The sequence below is a fragment of the Serinus canaria genome, chromosome 1 (genome assembly GCF_022539315.1).
Source record: "Serinus canaria isolate serCan28SL12 chromosome 1, serCan2020, whole genome shotgun sequence".
Taxonomy (NCBI): domain Eukaryota; kingdom Metazoa; phylum Chordata; class Aves; order Passeriformes; family Fringillidae; genus Serinus; species Serinus canaria.
In genome coordinates, this window is record NC_066313.1 from 41,845,632 (window position 1) to 41,865,964 (window position 20,333).

At 43.1% G+C, this 20,333-nt stretch overlaps 1 protein-coding gene across 3 annotated transcripts in view; it reads right to left on the reverse strand.

Annotated features, from left to right (window-relative positions):
* Positions 1 to 18,110, reverse strand: part of EXPH5 (exophilin 5) — a 36,999-nt gene extending 18,889 nt beyond the window's left edge. For 2 of the 3 annotated variants that reach the window (XM_030234616.2, XM_030234615.2), the window contains exons 1-2: positions 17,940 to 18,110; positions 617 to 774 (exon numbers count right to left, since the gene is read on the reverse strand). In XM_030234616.2, coding sequence (XP_030090476.1) covers positions 617 to 774; positions 17,940 to 18,058 — 277 coding nt within the window. In that variant the 5' untranslated portion in view covers positions 18,059 to 18,110. Of the gene's footprint in view, positions 1 to 616; positions 775 to 13,597; positions 13,759 to 17,939 lie in introns of those variants that run through there. The other variant, XM_018908451.3, reaches the window with a different exon arrangement.
* Positions 18,111 to 20,333: the final 2,223 nt, after the last annotated feature.

Here is a 20,333-nt window from a genome sequence, read left to right on the forward strand (position 1 = left end):
AGTGAATGAAGGCCCCTCCAGTTCTCACCCCTTCCCATGGCAGGGGAGTGAGTGAGTGGCTGTGTAGTGCTTTGCTGCCAGCTGGGGTTAAACCACAACCTTTTTGTACAATGCAGACATCACTGCTTTGATTGGGAAACTACCACTGTATTTGCTACAATTACAGCAATTTCATTTTGATTAATAAAGACATTTTATACAGTGAGAACAATTAATCACTAGAACAGCTTCCTCAGGGACATGGTAGAGTCCCCATCACTACAGGTTTATAAGATGTTACTGCAAATGGTGCCAAATAATCTCATCCAGGTTCCCTTTCCTATGAAAAACTGGACCTGAAGATCTTCTGATGTCCTTCCAACCTGGGCCATACTATGATTCTAGCTATGGCATAAAATATCAGGGATTTTCTGTTGTGAATCCCAGCTCTGCTTTTAACAGAACCTGCTCAAAGAAACATACTCATTTTGAAAACACATCTTTAGTAAAACTATGATATGAGAAGAAGCTCAGTGCAATTTCAGAAACTCCTTAACTATTACATTCTGACATGCCATAAGACATTGGTTTGGTGACGACTATTATATAGATAAGAAAATGGACTAATGCAACTCACTGGTGTTTTTGCTCTTCCTTAGCTGATGCTCTAATGGTGGTTTTAACATTCTATTGACATCAATGTAATTCTGATATTTTCTTCTTTTTATTTCTTCAAACCATTCTCCAGTCACCCCCTGCAGCCCTTTTTCAAACTTCTTTCTCTTCAGAAGTTTACTAAAACAGAAAAAAAAAGAGCCATTTTAGATATTACAGGGCAATCATTAGGAACTTTCCCTGTTTTTCATTAAAGTATTTACAGTATATCTCTCTACATATAATGATTTTTACAAAGACAGTGAGACATGATATATTCACAGCAATCACATAAAAGTTTTAGTGACAGCAACATTCTACTGTATAACAAATGAGATTGTGGGACCAGGTTGAGTGGATGACTCATGCGCTTGCATTATTCTCTACTTTGAGGAAGTGCTTCTTTTTTCCTTGCAAGACTAAGGCAACCCATATGCATTCTAAAACTAACTGAAAGTAAGATTAAGTTGATCTAATAATCAAATTAGAATAAATAACACTCTAAATAAAGCAGATTTTGAGATATTTATTCAGTCATTTAAATAGAGGTAATAACAAGATTATTTTTATTTTCTAGGGGTAGATTACCAACGTCCTGACAATGAGATGTCCACTATGCATTTTCCATGCAAAAGAGAACAGTAAATTGAGAATTCAGCTAATAGATATTCATGAAACATGCTCAACAAGTTTATCACATTTTCCTCTTTCCTTGATGCATAGTGATTATGCTTGTGTTCCATATGGATGGAGGCAACTAATAATGAATATGAATGATCTGCTGCACTGAGGTGCAGCCTGAGCAAGCTACATACATGCAGCTGCAACTGAAAAAGATACTTGGTAGCAAGTTCAGATTTTAGACCAAGAGGTCATAGGAATGAATTGCTTAGCTGGACAGAAATGTTACAATTCCAAAAGAGTGAGAATAGTGCAAGGGACATGCAAAGTTACTTGTTTTCAAATTACATTACACTAGTGTCAAAAGTATAGATGCAAATACAGCAAATCCACACCCCCAGCTGATTCTGATGGCAACAAAACAAGATGTCGTGCACAGCCTGGAGATGTAATACCAATGTTTGAGCAAGGCTTTCATTTAAATCTGCCTCCTTAATCAGTGGTAAAACTCTGTGTCCAGGAATACAGATGCTCCCAGAGAACATAAGTTGCTTCAGTTATCAATTTAAGTAAAAACTCATCTGAGACAATACTACTTCACAGAACAAACTTAAAATTAAACTTCTAGTCTGAAAATGGATATATTTTGATCTGGAATTTACAGAATCCATACTAACCCCTACCACGCATCTGGTGGCATCTGATGGACAGAAAGGCTGGAGGGAGACATTTTTGGGAAATGAGTATTTCCCTTGAAGAAGATTACACAGCCACATGCACGAGTACTAGCCATTCCAAATAAACTTATTACAAAGGCAAAAATGTTACTCATCGCAGATATTACCGCACCATGGGAGTGACTAAACACCGTAAATGCATTGTGCAGCCTGGAATGCAGCCTAGCACTGATGTGAAACAGGAGGGGATGAACAATGTGCTCTCAAGAGCCAACTCCATGACCTCACTCCTGTGGCCTTACCAAAGGGGATCCAAGATACTGGGAGGAGAAAAAGCACAGAGAGGAGGGCATGAGCTGCTTGGGAAGTAGCTGCAGCCACAGCGACTGCTCGGGATACAACCCCTGGGTAGTTCTGCTGAAGTCCCAAAAGAGCAGAGCATCTGTTACGATCCATTCCCGCTGGCTTTTAGAACCCACCGGGCCGAATCGCTCCTCCCGCGGGAAGAGGCGCTGGGATCGCCGTTCCCGGGCAGCGGCGGGCGGGGCCCTGGCGCCCCCCGGCGGCGGCCGCCGGCAGCACCGCCCAGCGCCCGCTCCCGGCGTGTCCCGGGGCAGCGCCGCCCCCCCAGCGCCCGCGGCCGGGAAGCGACAGGACGGACAGAGAAACAGCTGTTGACCGCACATTTACGCATTCCAGAGCAAAGGGAAGTATAAAACCCCCACAATCAGTCTAACATCGACCATACCGGGCACGGCATGAACGCGCCTTGCACTGAGAAACGCAGTTAAAAGTCTTGCACAAACACTGACTTCACTGCTTAAACACTGTAAAGTCTGTACCGGTACATGCTTGGCATTATATGTAGTCGTTATCTGTGTATATGCTGCTTTTGAATTGTGCTGTCATGCCCAACTCATCAAATAAATCCTTTAAACGGCCTGTGCACATTTATATTTACACACACATGCAGGCCCATATATGGAACCCTATATATGTAGTTATTTGAGTAACAAATAATAGTTAATGAGTATGATACACGATACGTAGTTGCAGTATTGCATGACTGTTAAGTATTTCTCCTTTGTGATGACTCCCAGCCAAACCACATCATTTCCCTACATACCTGCTCTGTCAAGTTTACTGCCCCCTCACGACACTAATGAACACCAGTTGTGAGACAGAAGGAAAGCCCATCTCAAGAAACAATTACAGCAGGAGATGGTATCTGCACTCAGTATTGCAATGAACCTGCCTCTGAGGCAGCACTATTGTTACTTGGATAACACATTATGTGTTGAGACACTGCACCTTAGGAGTGTCAAAACACCTATTGCCCTCTAAACCAAATGTACTAATCCTGCTTCCCCGTCTGTTCCATGCATCCTTACTCCTCATTTGCCTACAACTATTTTGTACACTTGGAGCCACTACCTTTTGAGAGGAGACAACACTATTGTGACTGGGAAAAGTATCTATAAACTATTGTGGGATTGAAGGCAAATTCATTCCCAGGATTACTTACAGGAGATTGCTCCACAAACCCGTGCAGGCAGCAACCCCAAATGACCTCACAGGCTCATTATCTTTTCCCATCTATTATTCTACACAGCGTCTAAACCAATGAATCACTCAGGAGCAACTTCTTTGCACTGTTTTTAAAAACATCTCTTCCTTATTGGCACAAGGATGTCCCAGTATTTCTTACAGACATCTCCAGGGAAAAGTTACCCTAAATGTTTGTATGCTCTAGGCTTTCATGTGGGTGATCATAAATACTGTCAATAGATGTGCAGCCTCCCCTGCCACTTCCTGTTGGGATAATAAGGAGCTTTAATTGCTACTGTAAGAGGAAAGACATTTTCCTTACCATCTTCACTCTGAATATAAAGAGGAACACGTGTTCAAGGTAGTAGAAACTGGGTTGCCAAATAGGACATTTGGGGACAGCACTTGTTTGCAAAGGACAGAGGATTCAATCCCATTTTTGCTAAAGCAGAAATTATTATTCCTACTGAATTTACCAGAGCAGGATTTGACCCTAAAGGACTCTTACCACACACTTCATAAGAGAACAACAGATAAGCAGCAACTACAAAGAATGAAAAATTGCACCAGGTGAAGAATAAACAGATCAAATTTGCTCATTGGATCAAAACTCTCAGTGTCTGAAAATACAAAACTGAAAGAATTGCAGAAAAAAGTAGTGTTGACAGCATTAGATAAAAAATACATCAGGGCAGATAACTTGCAGTAACCTTAACCAAGCTTTTCTCTTTACTCTGTTCATATTCCTTGCTTTGTCAGCAAGAAAAGGCTAGAGATCAATTATAAATCAATGCCTGAAGAACCTGTTGTTTCCTAATTTTTTTTAACTTCAACTTACCCCCTTCCTACCACTTTATACATTATGCTGCACTGGAGAACTGTACAACTCCATCACTTCTGTGACCAGCTATTTTTCTAGAAAACTCTGTCTTTTTTCACAGCCACAAGTAGTTCTAAAACGCTGTCCTGGGGCAATTCTATGATGTTGGATTGTATCCCCATTTGTCTGTTTAGCTCAGAAATAAGTTCTGCTCCTTTAAAACTAGATCTGAGAGCAAAGAGGGGAAGAAGGAAAAGTGGTGGAATTCTTTTGGCGGCTGTGTTTAAAACACAGAGGTAAGCAGTGCTCTCGGAATTCTCCGCTCTGCAGACAGACGGGGAGTTTTCCCTTGCTGTTTTCGCTGGTTTTTTCTCTCGTTAGCTGAGGCCAGAAGGGTTTTTTTAGAACAGTTCAGCCATTGTTCAGTCCAGGCCTATCAACCAGGGGTCCCCCTGCAGCAGGGACACTGGTCCTGAGCCCCGGAGAGACTGAGAAAGCCAAGGACACACCCACGAAAAGGACTCTGAACGGCAAAGGACTCTCTGAATTTGCCATCTCTTCAGAACAACGAGAGGTTCCATTGTTTAATATTTTTTGTTTTCTCATGTTTGTGAATACTTTGCTTGTTAAATAAATAGACTTTTCTACTTTTCTCAAAGGTGGTTTATCACCCGAACAGATGGGGGGAAGAGCCGCTGAATTTTGCCCTTTAGGGAACATCCCTTTGGAAGTTCCTTTCCAAATTTGTCCCAAACCAGGACAAATGCACATACAAGTATACTTTATTACTTATAGTTCCTTTCAATTTTATGAAAACAATTTAAAGACATACTTCGAAGTTGTCATCTTATTTAGAAAAAAAAGGGAAAAGAAGTTATTACTGAGAAAGGCAAAGGCTACCACAGCTGAAATAATTTGAAAAAAAAAATATTATCTGTCATTTCCTAGAAACATATAATAGCAATAACAAAAACATTTTGGTTTCCAAGGTGCCAGAGAAGCTCCTGTCGCAGGTTAATCCTACCAGGAAGAAAAACAATGAGTCAACACTCTCTTTCCTGGCACCTCAGACACACAACAGGTCTGTTTTCTAAGGCAGTCTTTATTCTTAGTAGCTGGTATACTTTTACTCAGGTTAAAGCATGTTTTGTTTATTTTTCTTTCTTACTGTTGTCTCTTTGGCTAATAAAAATGAACCAAGTCAGCCTCATTATTACCTGTAAGACATTATGCACAAGTAGATGAATCACAGAGGAAAAAAGACTCCCATGTTTTGGTTGTACATTCTACAAGACAATGTAAAAAGATCTAACTGAAAATTCCCTTATTTTTTTATTTTATATATGTAAAATTAAACATTTCTGCAGTAATTCTCTGAAAAGTCAAGGTGTCCTCTATTTTGATGAACAAAATGTGTTGCCAATCAATAATGCTTGAATCTAACCTGCTAGGTCGTTGCTGCTCAAATTTTTTAATTTTCTCTTTGCCTGAAGTAATAGTTTTTTAAGTGTTCATCCTTTTCATCCTTCTGTCATTTTTGTCATTATGTATTCATTTTATAATGCCCATTAGCCCACTAAGTTTCCCTCAGATGTATTTACCCTATGTGACCAACAGAACTAAAGATGGGCACAGAGATGTGGCACAACAATGAGGAATAGTGTGTGGGTTCAGTGTCTGTGATTGACCAGGACACAAACACCAATAAATGTAATGGAAAGACTTCGACTCTCCTGAACAGGCACCAGGTCAGGCTGCGGGAGGGAGAGTCCCCTAGTGGTGACAACCCTGCATGGAAAAGAGCAACTGGAAAGGAGCAAACGGAAGTGCCAAGAAATATTCACCTGAAGGCCAGGGGTGCCCTGCACTGATCTGTATGGCATATGTTTTCAATTCCTCTTTAATGGTCACATGACGTTGCCAGCTCATAATTATCCCAAATTTTTTAGATTCCAGTAGTGTGCCAAACCAAGAGACAGAAGGCAGAGGAAAGTGAAAAAGTAATTAATCTTCTCTAGTTTTTCCTCCCAGACTGTACATTTAATAGGAAAAAGTACTTAAAACACAAAGATACCACTTCTGCACATGAATTTGACATGCAGTCAGAAGTATCCTTTAAATAGCACGTAGGGCTACATAAACAGACACTTGCAAACAGAAATATAATTTTGTCCTTAGAACCCTTTTTTTGAGAACAGGTATCAGATTCATACATTAAAGCTTGCTGTGTGTGTCAGGGATACAGTCAGGGAATATGTGAGTTAAAGGTAGAACATCTTTTCTGCACTTACTGAAGTTCTGCCTTGTCTGCTCATGAGGGAAACCCTTCCATTTCCACATCTCCTCTTCTTAATTAAAAAGTAGAATAAATCACAAAATCTGACATTATTACACTATCTCGATTCAACAAATTTATTCATTTAAATTAAAGCTAATCACCTGCTTTGAGGAAGCCTAATCCAGTGGCATTGTGCGCATTCATTACACACAATCCACAAAGACAGTGAGACTATGAGCACACACAAAACATTGGAGTCCCAATGGACATAGAATACTTCTACTCTATAAATCACAATGACTTTTGTGTCTACAATTCTTTAACTACAGCACCCTCTGTACAGCGACCAAAAGTTACCTGTGTTTTCTCCAAAACATTAGCTTCTCATATTAAACTATGTGAAATTAATATACTGACTTACACTAGCTGCTGTTTTCCTTCATCAAGTCCAACACTCCTTTCCCCTTGAAAGCTTCCTTTCCCCTTGAAGCTTTTGTCTGCTTTCCTGAGCAAGAGCATAGAACACTTTCCTTTGAAATGGAAAGCTAGGAAATGTTGCAAGGGCAAGAACAAAGGTTAATTCTCATGCTGACTACATAACTCCTCTCTGTTCTGGCAGCTAAGGAATCAGAAGCTCTCAGTAAAGCTCTGAAATGAGAAGCTCAATGACTGCCTTCAAAAAGTTAAGTTTTCAAAACAGAGCATTGAAACCTGAGATCACGGGAGCTGAGGGTGATTAATCATGCATCTCAAGGTGCAACAATGACTCAAGACATTACTTTCAACATTAAACTATTTCTTTAGCAGCTACCCCAGGTTTACAGTGAAAACATCATTTCAGCCCTGCTGGAACAAACAGAAGAGTCTGTAAGTAGAGATCTTTCAGAAGTTATGCATATTTAGAAAATGAAAGCTTTTAGTCCTTTGGCAGCTGGTCGTTAAGAGCGAATAAGGAGGAATACCACTAGGAATGTCACAGCTGTTGGTGACTCTCCAGCTTGGACTGACTCTCTGCAATTCCTTTCACAATGCATATAATACAGGGGAAAGCTCTATTCTGTGAATGTTTTATCAATTAGCTACAATTGATAGTCTCTGTAGGCTACAAATGACAGTCTAGAAAAAAGAGTGTTACATTACAAGCTACCTACCAATATTGTATGGTAATAACAAAACAAACCCATGATGCAACAGAAAGAAAAGCCACTTATCATCTTTAAAGTGTGTCACATAGTTTCTGAATGGTAGTAATTAATGTCTCTAATGAGATTACTTCATTAATAGGAATTTCTATTAATATTAATATATGCTAATAGAGGCAATGGATATAATTCTCCATGTAAAGGTTCTGATTTATTTGCAGTAATAGATGTAGTCTCAGTCCAAAAACATTGCATGCCAGGAATAAGCTGTGAGCTCCTGAATTTGTCCCAGAAATCTTACATGGAAATGTAAGATGTATACCATGTGTACCACATGATGGGTTGAAAGGCTGAGGATCAGGTCTCTCAATAAATCAGAAGCTAATGATTAACAGAGACATATTTACTCTGCCAGGGTAGAGCTGCTCGTTGATTACAATCATCTTTTATAAATATTGATAGCATGCAAAGAGACAGTCGTCTATCGCAAGTAATTTACAGCTCAGGCATGTATTGTAAAGTTAACTGACTTACAAAGACATAAAATGCAGACACTATTCCTCATCTTATTGTTTGACTTTCTTTACGAAAAACCTTTCCTAATGAAAAATATAAGAAAAAAAACCCCAAAACAACCCAAAACCAGAAACAAAACACAGGCTAGGTGAGAACTCTGTAGGAGGGGAATTAGTTTCAAATTAAGAGCAAATCCTCATCTCTACAAGCAGGTTTGTGTATGACAGCCAATGGGTCTGGACAGAGTTCTGAAACTGAGACGCTCCAAAATGACCATTTGCTTGTACAGAGCTAAGCCTGAAGCCAAGGGCTCTCAAAATACACCTCTGCAATCTCAGATAATTGTGCAGAGTCCCACATCGAGCAGAGTTCACAGTTCTGGACAACAGAAGTAAGACAGGTTAGTGTACCTGCACACAGTTTATGTATTACTGTAACACTACAAAAGCCTCATTTACATTGCTTTAAACTATGGAAATAGGTCATAAGAATTAATGAAAGCTTTAAAAGTTGACACAGTGGGTGTTTTTCATCTGGAAATGTAATGCTTTTATACATGTATGTAATATATACTTACACAGAGATCCTCTGCCATTGTACCTTAGACTCATAATTTATCACAACTCTTCCACTGGAAATGGAAATATTATAGCATAATGATGCTTTAAAATATTATATTTACATGTGTATATTTTTGCATATATTAAAGAACACACAAATAGACACATATAAATATGTATTTAAGAACACACAAGTTTCTAATGGAGAAAGAAACTGCAGAGCACCCCAGACAGTGCTGCGGCTTTTCCTGACTGCAGCTTTCTGCACTCAGACCCCTGCTGATCTAAAAAATCCAAAGACATGGCCAGTATAAGTGTTATAATTCCTTGATTATTCCAATAACAAAGTTAATTCGATGTAATTTATGTGCTATAAAGTGTAAACATACTGTACTTTTCATAATTTACTCTTGGCGTTGTGGTTTTGATGTGCTTCTTCACAGTTAATATGGTAACAGTATATGGATTTATTTATTTCTGAGGTAAGACTAAGAAAAAGAAGATAGGAGTTTAAAATGCAGACATTTAAATACAGTTTATTATAGTTAACAGTGTAAACATAATAATTTAGCTGCAGAGAAGGATTAGGAATAAATTTCCTGTGAACTTTTAGATGCACGTGTCCTCAGAACAAATCCCCTTTTTCCCTACCTGCTTTAATGAATTTCCTGCATTAAATACTTAAGTAGTGAATTTTTTCACACTGTAAGCGCCAAGGAAATATGTAATTTGTCAATTTAAAGCAAGTACAAACAAGATCAAACAGAGGTCAGGCCTTAGTTTAGATAGTCCTGTGTTAAATTTCTGGAACAGAAAAGAAAATGGGGTCTCTGTGCCCAAAATTCAAAACTCCGGTGGGCCAGACACCACTTGATTTGAAAACTATTTTCAGAGAGAAAAAATATTTGAAAGGATAATTAAATTCAGTATACACAAACCACTGGCAAAACCTAAATTTAAGAGAAGAAAAAGAGACAGATAGTCACAACAATTTTCAAATGCCATCAAAACAGTCTCTGACAGAAAGCAGTGAACATCAGCTGGAGTCCTGACACAGCCCAAGTAGCTTTGCCCCCAGCTGTTTGCCAGGATGAGAGCCATGTCTGCAGGAGGTGCAAGTGCTGCATGTCTGGATGGATGTGGGAGTTTGAAGTACATCAGGGACCAAATCCAGCAAAACTCCAGCTCCTTGGGCTTCACTAAGGAAAGCAGGTGCTGCAGCCTTTGACAGGCCTATGTGACACACGTCACCTGAGCACACCACCGGGGCACAGCTTTGCCAGTGTGCACGGGGAGATAGCCAGCCACTCTGAACATGAATCAGATGTGTTTGCAAAACACTTTTTTGAATTACTAGCATAACCAATTTATTATTTCTGAAATACATGCAGGGACTTGAAGGTGTTGGACACTGTGTAGAAGCTGTCAGCATGAGAAAATCATTCTCTTATCATCATAGAGGCAGTTCAATGACTCTCTGCTAGCCTAGTATGGAAAGCTGTCTTCATCTACCTAATGGCAATTTCCAATTCCAGCTAATGTCAATTATTAATTTAACTTCTACACTCAAATTGTGGAGGAGACAGGGGGTGTTGAGAATGTAGAGACATTAATGTTGGAAAGGTCAAACCTGCAGACTTCCTACAAGGTGCACAATACTGTAATTGGCTCACAAGACCATACAAAACCTAAAAAAACTGGACTAGCTGCATTAGCTGTTCCAGAATAACTCCCCATATTGACTGTGTACTCAATAGTTAGTGCTTGCTTGCTCTGCTGTGTCCAACCTATTTATTCTTGAAGGCTGGTCAATTTATCTATATAGACAGAGTTCAATGAATTCTGCTTTTACCATTAAGCTTGGACTTGGAAAATGTCTGCCTATGACTTAACAGTAAGTCTTTGCCTAACTCTCATCAGTTGCAACACCATCTTACTTTTGGCAGCCCTAGTGATATCAGAAAGTGAGCTCAATAATGACAATAGTAATCTTTGTGATTTTCACTTTTACACTGTTTGGTCACTTGAAAATGCAAACACTATTCTCAGCATTCTGAAAGACCAGGCACAAGGCCTGCATTTGAATGAGCGCGGGTGAAAGTGCCCTGAGAACGTCCTTCCTGCTCCTGTGGGTTTGGCTGCCTGGGCCCTGGACCAGAGCAGGGCTGGGTGTCCTTAGACAAAGGCGTTGTGAGCACAACACCTCAGCAGGGCTGAGCCCTCCTTCCCCGGGAGCTGCCTCTCAGCGCAGGCTGCTCTGCTGGGCCGTGCTCCCCTTACAGCCCAGCTGCATCCCCAGCTCTGTGCATGGCTCTGCCCTGACCCCTAGGCTGACACCAACTCGGCCTCAAGCCCGGCCCCGCACCCCTGGCCTGCCTGGCCGTCACGGGGCCACGGCTGACACCGGTCACTGTCACCAGGTCTGACCCAGACCTGACTGCTCGGCTTGACCGTGGCCCCGCACCATCATTCCGGCCGTGCCCCGTGAGCGCCGGGCTGTGGGGGAGCAGGCCTGGCCCCAGCCCTGAGCGTGACTCAGCCCCACAGCCCGGCCGGGGCCTGCCATGCCGGCACAGCCATCGCTGCGCTGCCCGTCTGTGTCACCCGGGACAGGCCCTGCCCTGCCGGCCCTGTGGGAGACACCATGGACCCAGTAACCTGAAAAAAGCAGAAATACATTCAAGTGCCCTGCTGACAGGCTGTTCCAAACGTTATACATCTCAAAAGGTTCTTTCTTCTGCCACCACACACACCATAGGAAACCCCCTGCCCTCAAACACCAACTGCAAATCTTTAGAGGAAAGGATTGACACTGAAATTAGTTCATTATGAAAGGACAAGACCAACGAGCTGGCAGCAAGGCTGGTACAGACTCTGCTCTTTAGGTGTAAAACTGGAGTTACATCACAGACTTTGGTCTAGTTATCCCAGATGGACAGAGTAAAAACCAACAGAGAAGATGGCACACACAGTACTTATTGCCCCTGGCCATTTCTACTTCTCCTTCTCAGCCTGTGTGAAGCCCCAGTCTGTGAGTCTAGACCCCACCACAAGACAGGACTATTAAAAAACACAATGGGGAAAAAACTTGGTATGCAACTTACCAATTGTATTTGGCTACAGTACCCTCACTCAAACAAGGGAAGTCTCAAAATGGGATTCTTATGATAGTAGTTGTTTACCAAAGCAAGTAAAGGTTTTTAAATCCCGGTCTTCCCTACCATTTTTGCTTCTACTGGCACTTCTTTAGCATATTAGCCCTTCAGGGCTTCAAAGGCCTATTTTCATTAGTGTTTACAAACCACTAAACACACCGGTGGCACAGTATCAGTGGTAAGTAATAATAGTATCTCCTCCACATCAAGACACAATAGAACACTTGCACCCTGAAACATTCCAGGGTGGAGTATCTCTTATGCAAGAATTTCTTTATTAATGCTTTGTTCAGGAAGGGAGCTCCACTGGAACAACAATATACCCAAGTAATGCTGTCCTGGTATCCTGTCTGCTCTCCTCACCCATGCAGCTCATGTACTTTAGAGCTGATTTTAAAAATTCTTTGTTATTATGAGGAGTAGAGCCCCAAATCTATATCTCTAACACCCAAGAAGTTATTCTTGGTCTCCCAGAAGGTAAAGAGGACTACTTCTGTGAATATGATAAAATAAAGCCTGCAATGACAGACCCTTCAAACTGTAAGCAAGACAATATAATTGAAGCACAAATACGAATATGCTCAAATACATACAAAACTGAGTATATTTGCACTTCTGCAACAAATGTCTTCCCAAGAGAAAAAGGTGAAAAAAATACATTTCCAACACAGGATTGTATTCCCCTTCTATTGCCAGACCTGTGAGAGTAAATGGCAGTCAGAAGAACACAGTAAGGAATTACTTGCAACAAATGAACTCAGTAAATGATCTGTGTGAGGCAGTAAGAGCAGCTGTGTGCCTGTAACAAGTAACTACGTCCAAATGATTTAATTTAGAGACTGTCTAGAACAGTCTAAGGAGGGGACTCATCTTTCCCACAACACTCAAATGTTGTTAATGGGTCAGCAAGAGTGGAGCACTGAGTGGTGCTGACTGTACCTCCCAATTAATTTCATATGCTTTTCATCTTCAAATTTGAGAGTAAATGAAAATAAACCTTTGTTTTGCTGTTCTCTATTCTCATAGTCATCTGCAAAATAAATCTACTAACCCCCCCAAAAAAAGCATAAACCAACCTGGAAAAGAGCAAAACAAATTAAACCAAATGGAATGAGTGCTATCCTCTCCCACAAGCTCAATTTCCCTTTCCTCTTTTTTTCAGTTCCTATTCAGAGACAGTGGCTGATGTGCCAGATATGTTCTAAAGCTGGCAATTAATTTTTTGCCATCCTTCCTACTGAAAAAAAAGAAAAAAAAACCTTAAATAATACATGCATAGTTAGTTCTCAAAACATGATCAAGAAAGTAAATTGTAGTTATGGGAGGTAGGTTCATTTCCTTATTCTGTGGCTCAGTCTCTCAATTATTTTCAATATCTCATTTTTAAGTGAAAATAACAGTATTTCCATTTTTCTCAAGGATTAATGAACAAAAACAGCATGAGACTATTGCATGCAGTTGTAATAGGAGTATGACATAAAACAGCCAAGTCTCCTAAATAAAATTATTAAAGGATACAGAGCTTTTGTGCACTTTTACAGGCATTTTCTATTTATCCATAACTCTTCTACTCTATCTTCCAACTGTTCACTTTTTGGACAACCTGCATCTGTACCAGCTACGTGTTCCCATGCCACATCCCCCTACCTGCTGCCTCTTTTAAGTAGCTGGCTCCGTGTCTCCTGGCTCTTCTCATCTCAGCTGCTTTCTCTGAGCCTTGATGCAGTTCCAGGGGTGGAGGTGCATCTCAACACCCAGTGTTCAGACACTATGAGACATCAGAGATGCAAAGTTGACTGGAATGACACCTGCTTGGGCACTGTCTGCTTCTCTACACTCTGCAGAGGGAGGAGCTGCCTTGGAGATAAAAGGCATTAGCTCCACCTCTGTATCCCAAAGCTTCATGCCCTAATGCTGCTGAGACTTCCTACAGGGACTGCCAGTTCCTCTGCTACCAACCAGGCTCTGAAGTGCTGTCCTGAAGAGATGAAAGGCAGTCAGCCTCTCTTCAGCCTGCCCATTTGCTTCATCAATAAAGGACAGAAAAGAGAAGCACCTTCAGGTTTGTTTAGCCTTTGGGACCTGAAGGTCTCTGTGCAAGTATTAGCTGTCAGTTCTTTTTTTCATTTCTGCCCCCAGCAGCTGCAGAACAAAGCTTAAGATGAGCTGGGTGCACTCTGAAGTCTTGAAAGCATTAGTCAAATATGTGATTTTCAGGCCTATTTCATTACATACAGAAAGTTGATCTGTGATATTAATACCTGTGCAAGTATTCATTGCACTCTTATAGAAAGTGAATTTTTGGAGGGCCATCTGAACATGATTCTGCGCCACGAACATGCTGTATTCATCCCTGCCTTCTCCTGGGCATCTAATTGTAACTGAAGTATTTGTGACAAGGAACATCCTTCCACAACAAACATCTGTAAAATCATCAGTTTCACTAACCAGGCTCATTAAATTTCATTACTTGAGTTGGACTTCTGCCTTAAAACTGCAAATACTATAATGGAACAATGCATGTATATTGATATAAAAACTCTGAATTCCATCTCTCTTCTGCATTCACACAATAAATGAAATTTTCTTTGAACTGGTATTATGAATGAAACTGGATTGGATGAGCAAAGAAATCTGAAAGCAAGTGTTACCCAAGTTCAAAACTAATAAGTTTTTTTTAAATTTTAAATTATTATATACATGATTAATAAGTTTCTGAATTATTTTCAGTGTATATAGCAGCGAGCAGCCATATGAGTTATACTAAAGCTGACTGTTGCTGTTTCTCTGAACTTGTTTCAAGGAGAAGGAGGCAGGTAGGGCTGGTTTGTGGTGTCTGCTCAAAGGTACAGCTGAGAGGAACCACGAGAGGGCACTGGAAGGAGAGAACCGGCCAAAAAATGCAGTCCTGGGAACCAGCAGGCCAGAACACAGCAAGAGCTCTGCTCTCTGCCCATAGCAAGAATAAATTAGGGCCAGCAGGACATACAGTTCCTTTCTGTATAAAAGCCAAAGCTATACTGAAAGGTGTCCCAGGCCAGGCTTAGAGGTCTGAAGGCTTCCAAGGGAGCCAAGAAAGGGCCAGCGGTACCCAGAGAATGTGCTGGGGCATCAGGAGCAACAGGAGGGGAAGCACCAAGCAGAGCTGAGAGCTACACAAATGTGCACAGTTGACAACCTAACTCACACCTTCCTGATCTACACAAAGGCTACAAAGAGAAAGGGAGATGAGAGAGGCTGTGTTAAGCTACCTTTCCCCAGAAAATCTCCCCATTATACACTTCATTTCACAAAGGTGTGGGCTGACTGAATGAAGAGAGATCCAGTTCTACCCAGTGCAGGTAAGCAACAAGAAAATAAATGTACTTGTCAGGAAATAATTGCAAGGTCAATGCATTTGACGAAGTCACAAAAAACCACAGAGAATGTCAGAATTAATATATTGATTTTATTTCTTATTTCATCTTTCAGAATTAACTGGTGTTAACATTTTTCAGTATAACAAATGTAGCTCGTTCCTGCTTTTTGGATTCTAGATCCCACTTTATAAGTGGGAATGAATTTAAACTTTTCATTGATCTTTTAAGAGATTGGCAGACAGCTATGTGCTTGCTTGTATGACAACAAACAGTATGGACAAGATCAGTGCAGTCACTAGAACCTGACTTTGGTCTGCCAGCAAATGCTCCATTCCCTCTGTCAGTGCAGTCTAGACTGATCTATACATGAACACGCTATATTGTAAATACAGATGGTCACTGAAAACACTTCACCAGTTTGTTACTGATCACTGGTTGTTACTGATTTGCTCCCTGGCCCTGCCCAGCTCCAACTAGCTCTTTGCAAAACCAGGCTCAAGAGCAGTTTGAAGGGAAACTCACTTCACTGACTTTGTGCAGAAGAGTAGTCTTGATGAAATTGTTCCTTCCATTCCACAGCGTCTCCTATATGCCTTGTTTGATTGACAGCATCAATGAAATAGCTTCAAAATCATACTTTGAAAATATCCCAGGAGTGAGCTGCCACAGTTCTCAGGCATTCTTTTAAAACTTTTATACTGAAAAAATGTCTATGAAGTTAATTATCAAAATAATAGTAATAAGAATGACAAGGAGGCAGGCATATGGGACAAAGGGAAACAAATGCATTTTTGTTTAGAGCCTCTGGAGCTCATTGTGGTCATATAGGAACTGCAAGATTTGGCCCTCCAGGGTGATCACTGTTATTACTTTGATTATAGTAGCACAGGGCAACACCACACAGACTGGAACCTGTCTGCTCCTGATGAGAGTCTTCTGGCCTGAAGAGCTTACACTCTAAATAAGACCAGGTAGACAAGTGGAGTGAGGAAGAAAGTACTTTTATTAGGTCCAGGAGAGATTAGGAAACTTGCCCAAGGACACATACCTTTGACAGATCCAGGGTTTAACCTAGATTTTGAGTATGGCACCTTGGTCATAAATACTTCACCTACCTTCTGCTCAACTTGTGAATGCCTCTTCAGCTGAGATTTAAACAGACTACATCTCAGTAAATCATCACCAGAAACATCATGTTATACCATGTTTTTTTTGAGAACTTTCACATAAATAACGTTTCCTATTGACAAAATCCTAAGTGCACAGACAAAGAAACAAATACAAATTTGGGGGCAGGTGAAAGCCTCGAGCTCAAAAGCAGGCAACTGCTTCACAAGGCTCTCTACAGCATTGGAAGTTTCAATGCTTTTGCTTCAGCTTTAGTCCCAAAAACTTTAAAATTTTAAACTTACAGCCCCCCAGCTATGTATTCCTTACATCCAGCAAAATATTTCCCCTTTTTGGGAGGGTAATAATAAGACACATGGAGAAGAAATTAATCAGAAAAAGAAAAGGAATACCAAATTACGGAAGAAAGAAATTGCTAAACTTAACTCAGTCCAGGTGCACAAGCCACAGAAAACCAAGACAACTTTTAGATGTAAGTCATTGTTGATACATAATATTTAACCATGCTCATCATAAAATCCACTTTAGTGAAATAAAAAATACACAGTACAAAAATCCACTTGACACAAATGTTACTCATTAACATTCCCTCTATATCTTACATGAAAGCATTACTTGTGAAAAGTGCCCACTTGCAAATCTGAGAGGGCACTGCCTCTCACTTCACAATGTACCAAAATTCATACCTCCGGGAAGAAATTATAACCTTTAATAATAAACGGCTCATTTTCCAGCATAATTTCTATTAATTCCTCGACCTTTGCTTTCACTATCAACACAAATAGTTTTGATGATTGCACAAAGGGGAAATACGAGCTGGAAACAAGGTCGAGGTGTCCTATATCTTGATAAGGCAGAGAGAATTCATTTAATCACTTTCAAGAGTCTTGCGAACTACCTTTCAGGCAGGTGAGCGCCTAGCCTTGTTTCCAAAAGCTGCTAGGATCGACTTAAAAGCCGCAGAGTTGCTACGTTTCCCTGCAAGGTCCGGCACAACTTCCCCGTCGCCGTGGTCTCCCGGGTACCGGTGTTTAGCCCACACCCCATGCCAGCGGCACGGTGAAGCACAGAAGCGGCCTCCTCCTCCTCCCCGGGGAAGGAGAGGTGCCACGGGGAGCCGCAGCCGTGACTCAGAGCCGTCTCTGTCACAACACGCATTTCTCAAACGTCCCGATGCTTCAGGTGCCCGGCCGGACGGCTCCGGCGGCAGCCAGCGCTGGCGGGAGCCACTGGCGCTCCCCGCTGCCCCGGCAGGACCGCGGGGAGCTCAGCCCTCCCTGTCGCGCAGCACCGCAGCCCCACGCCCACGCCGCCTTGGCCGGCGCAGACCCTTCCCCGCGGAGCGTCCCCCCCAGCCACCCTCTTTCCCGAACTTCCCGTCGGCATGAGCGTCTCCCCGCGCCGCCGGGCTGGGGCCGTGCGCCCTCCGCAAACCCCGTTCCGCGCCCTCCACCTCCGCACGGCGCGATGGGCACCGGCGGGACGGCGGTGAAAGCCGGTACCTGACTCTGTCCTTCTCTGCCCGTCGGAGCTCCGCGTCCCTCTGCAGCACCTGGAAAATCGCCCTGGCTTCCTCCTCGTTCAGAAAACTGAGATCTGGCCCCTGGGGCGCTGCGGTCATGGCTTGGCTTATCGGCGGGCGGGCGGAGGCGGGCGGGCAGCGCTGACCCCCGCGGAGCGTGCAGCCGCACCAGCATGGCCGAGCGCCGGGCGGACCGCGCACGCCGGCACCGCGGGACACGCGTGTCCCTGAACGGCGACAGCCGGCGCGGCGACCGCTCCGAACCGCCCTGGCCCGGGCTGGGCAACTCCCTCTGCAGCGATCGCAGCGCAGCCCGGCGGGGCGGGGCGGGGCAGAGCAGGGTAGGGCAGGGCAGGGCAGGGCAGGGAGGAGCGGGGAGGCGGCACTGCCGTCGGGGCCGAAGCCGGAGCCGGAACCGGAGTGGGCGTTGGTGGTGGAGTGGCCCCTCGCCCCGTGCTCGTGTCCCGCGGTGGAGTCGGGTGATGCGCTGAGCGCTCAGCGCGGTGTTCACTGTGGCACTGCCCAGGGAGCGCACGCCCGCACAGGGTGGCCGCTGCGGTTCCCCCTTGGAGCTGACGGCACCGTTCCCGCCGGGCAAGCCCCGCCACGTCTCTCCCCGCGGCACCCGAGTGCGGCCCCGGCGCTCCGCCCGGGCGCCGCTCGGCCCCCGGCAGCTCCTCCGTGGGGCGCGCCGCGTTCTGCTGCTGCAGGAGGACATGCCCGTAGTTTTGCGGAGTGGATGCAAAGCGGCAACTTTTCCACGAGGGAACAACGGGACAGTGTTTCCTATTTACTCTCCTTTAAGGCTTTCCTGAAGAAACAATAGGGAACTATTCTTGTTCTTGATCTGGGAGTTATAATCACATCTCGGAAGTAATTTCATCCTGACTCCATTCTAACAGCTCTAATGCAACTCAGCTCTGTGTTGGTGGGAGCACCATGAATTGCTGTATCTCTCCTTCGTATGTGTCTGACTAGTTCACTGTATTAGTTGAAAACCTAGTAAAATGTCCTTTGAAATTTTTCCATCGGAGAAGTCTTGTATTCAGGGCTGAACTGCAGATGGAGAAGGAAAATTATGGCGAATTATTTCTGGCTGAGAACGCTGGGGCTCTTCAGCCTGGAAGAGAAGATTTGTTGTGCCGACCTTGTAACAGCTTTTCAACGTATGAAGGGGGCCTACAGGGAAGGCAGAGAGGGGAGACCCTTCATTAGGAGCTGTGGTGGTAGGACAAGGGAGTAATCGGTACAAACTGAAAGAAGTGAAATTTAGGTTAGATATTAGGAAGAAAATTTTTTTCCTCTGAGAGTGGTGAGACTCTGGAACAGGTTGCTCAGAATGGTCATGGATGCCTCAGCCCTGGCAGTGTTCAAGGCCAGGTTGGACAAGGCCTTGAGCAACTTTGTCTAGTGGGAGGTGTCCCTGCCCATGGCTGGGGGGGGGTGAGACTAGACAATCTTTAAGGCCCCTTCCAAACCTGTAATATTCTCTGATTCTATGAAAGAAAACACAATTTTTATTACAACAAAGCAAGTCAGTGGAAAAAGGCAGAGCAGTGTGCAGCAGGAGCTGGGCTGTGATGCATGCAGCCACTGTCCCACCCTGCAGCAAGCTGACGTGGGGCTGTGGGAGAATGTTGCCCCACTAGGGAGTTAAGTGGTGCAAGTGGAAATAAAGGCCTTAGAGCACAGAGGGAATAACAGGTTGCAGGAGGTTCCATGTTTTGAAAGAGCTTCTGGCATCATTTGTCTGACCCAAAGAGAAACTTACTTGATTCCTGGTAACCAAACAACAAAAGCAAGGCTGTGAGACAATTGATGAAAATGTAAAAAAGCAAACTATGAAGAATTATGATGTGGAAAGGGTGTGTCTCCAACAGAGAAAACACAGTGAATTTTTAGTAGTGTATGTGAGACACTTCTGGGTAAAGTCCAAGCATTTCTAAGTTGTTTCTAAAGCTGCAAGAGCCACAGCTGTCCCTGGTGCAGTAGGAGAACTTCCCTCTAAGAGTAAACGTCCTGTCCTTCCCTTTCTGTTGCATTGAGCATAACAGAATGACTGTTTCACCAGCAGAAGCTGAGTGTATGGAGTTCTCCTGGGGACTCTCCCAGGCAGTGAATTAGACATCACTCTCTCTTTCTAGCTGGCAGCTGCAGGGTGGGAAGCAGTTGCTCACTGTGCTTCTGCATCATGCATCATGCTTCTGCTTCTTGCTCATTCAGAGCTGGGGCAGAACATGGTAACATTTTTTTCTGTACATCCATTGCAATGGAGCTCATCAATGCCCACACTTGTCTTAAAAACAATGTTGCATCTTATTGGTGAGTTATGGTCTTTTAACTTCTTGTGCAAACTTACAAGTTGTCACTGTTT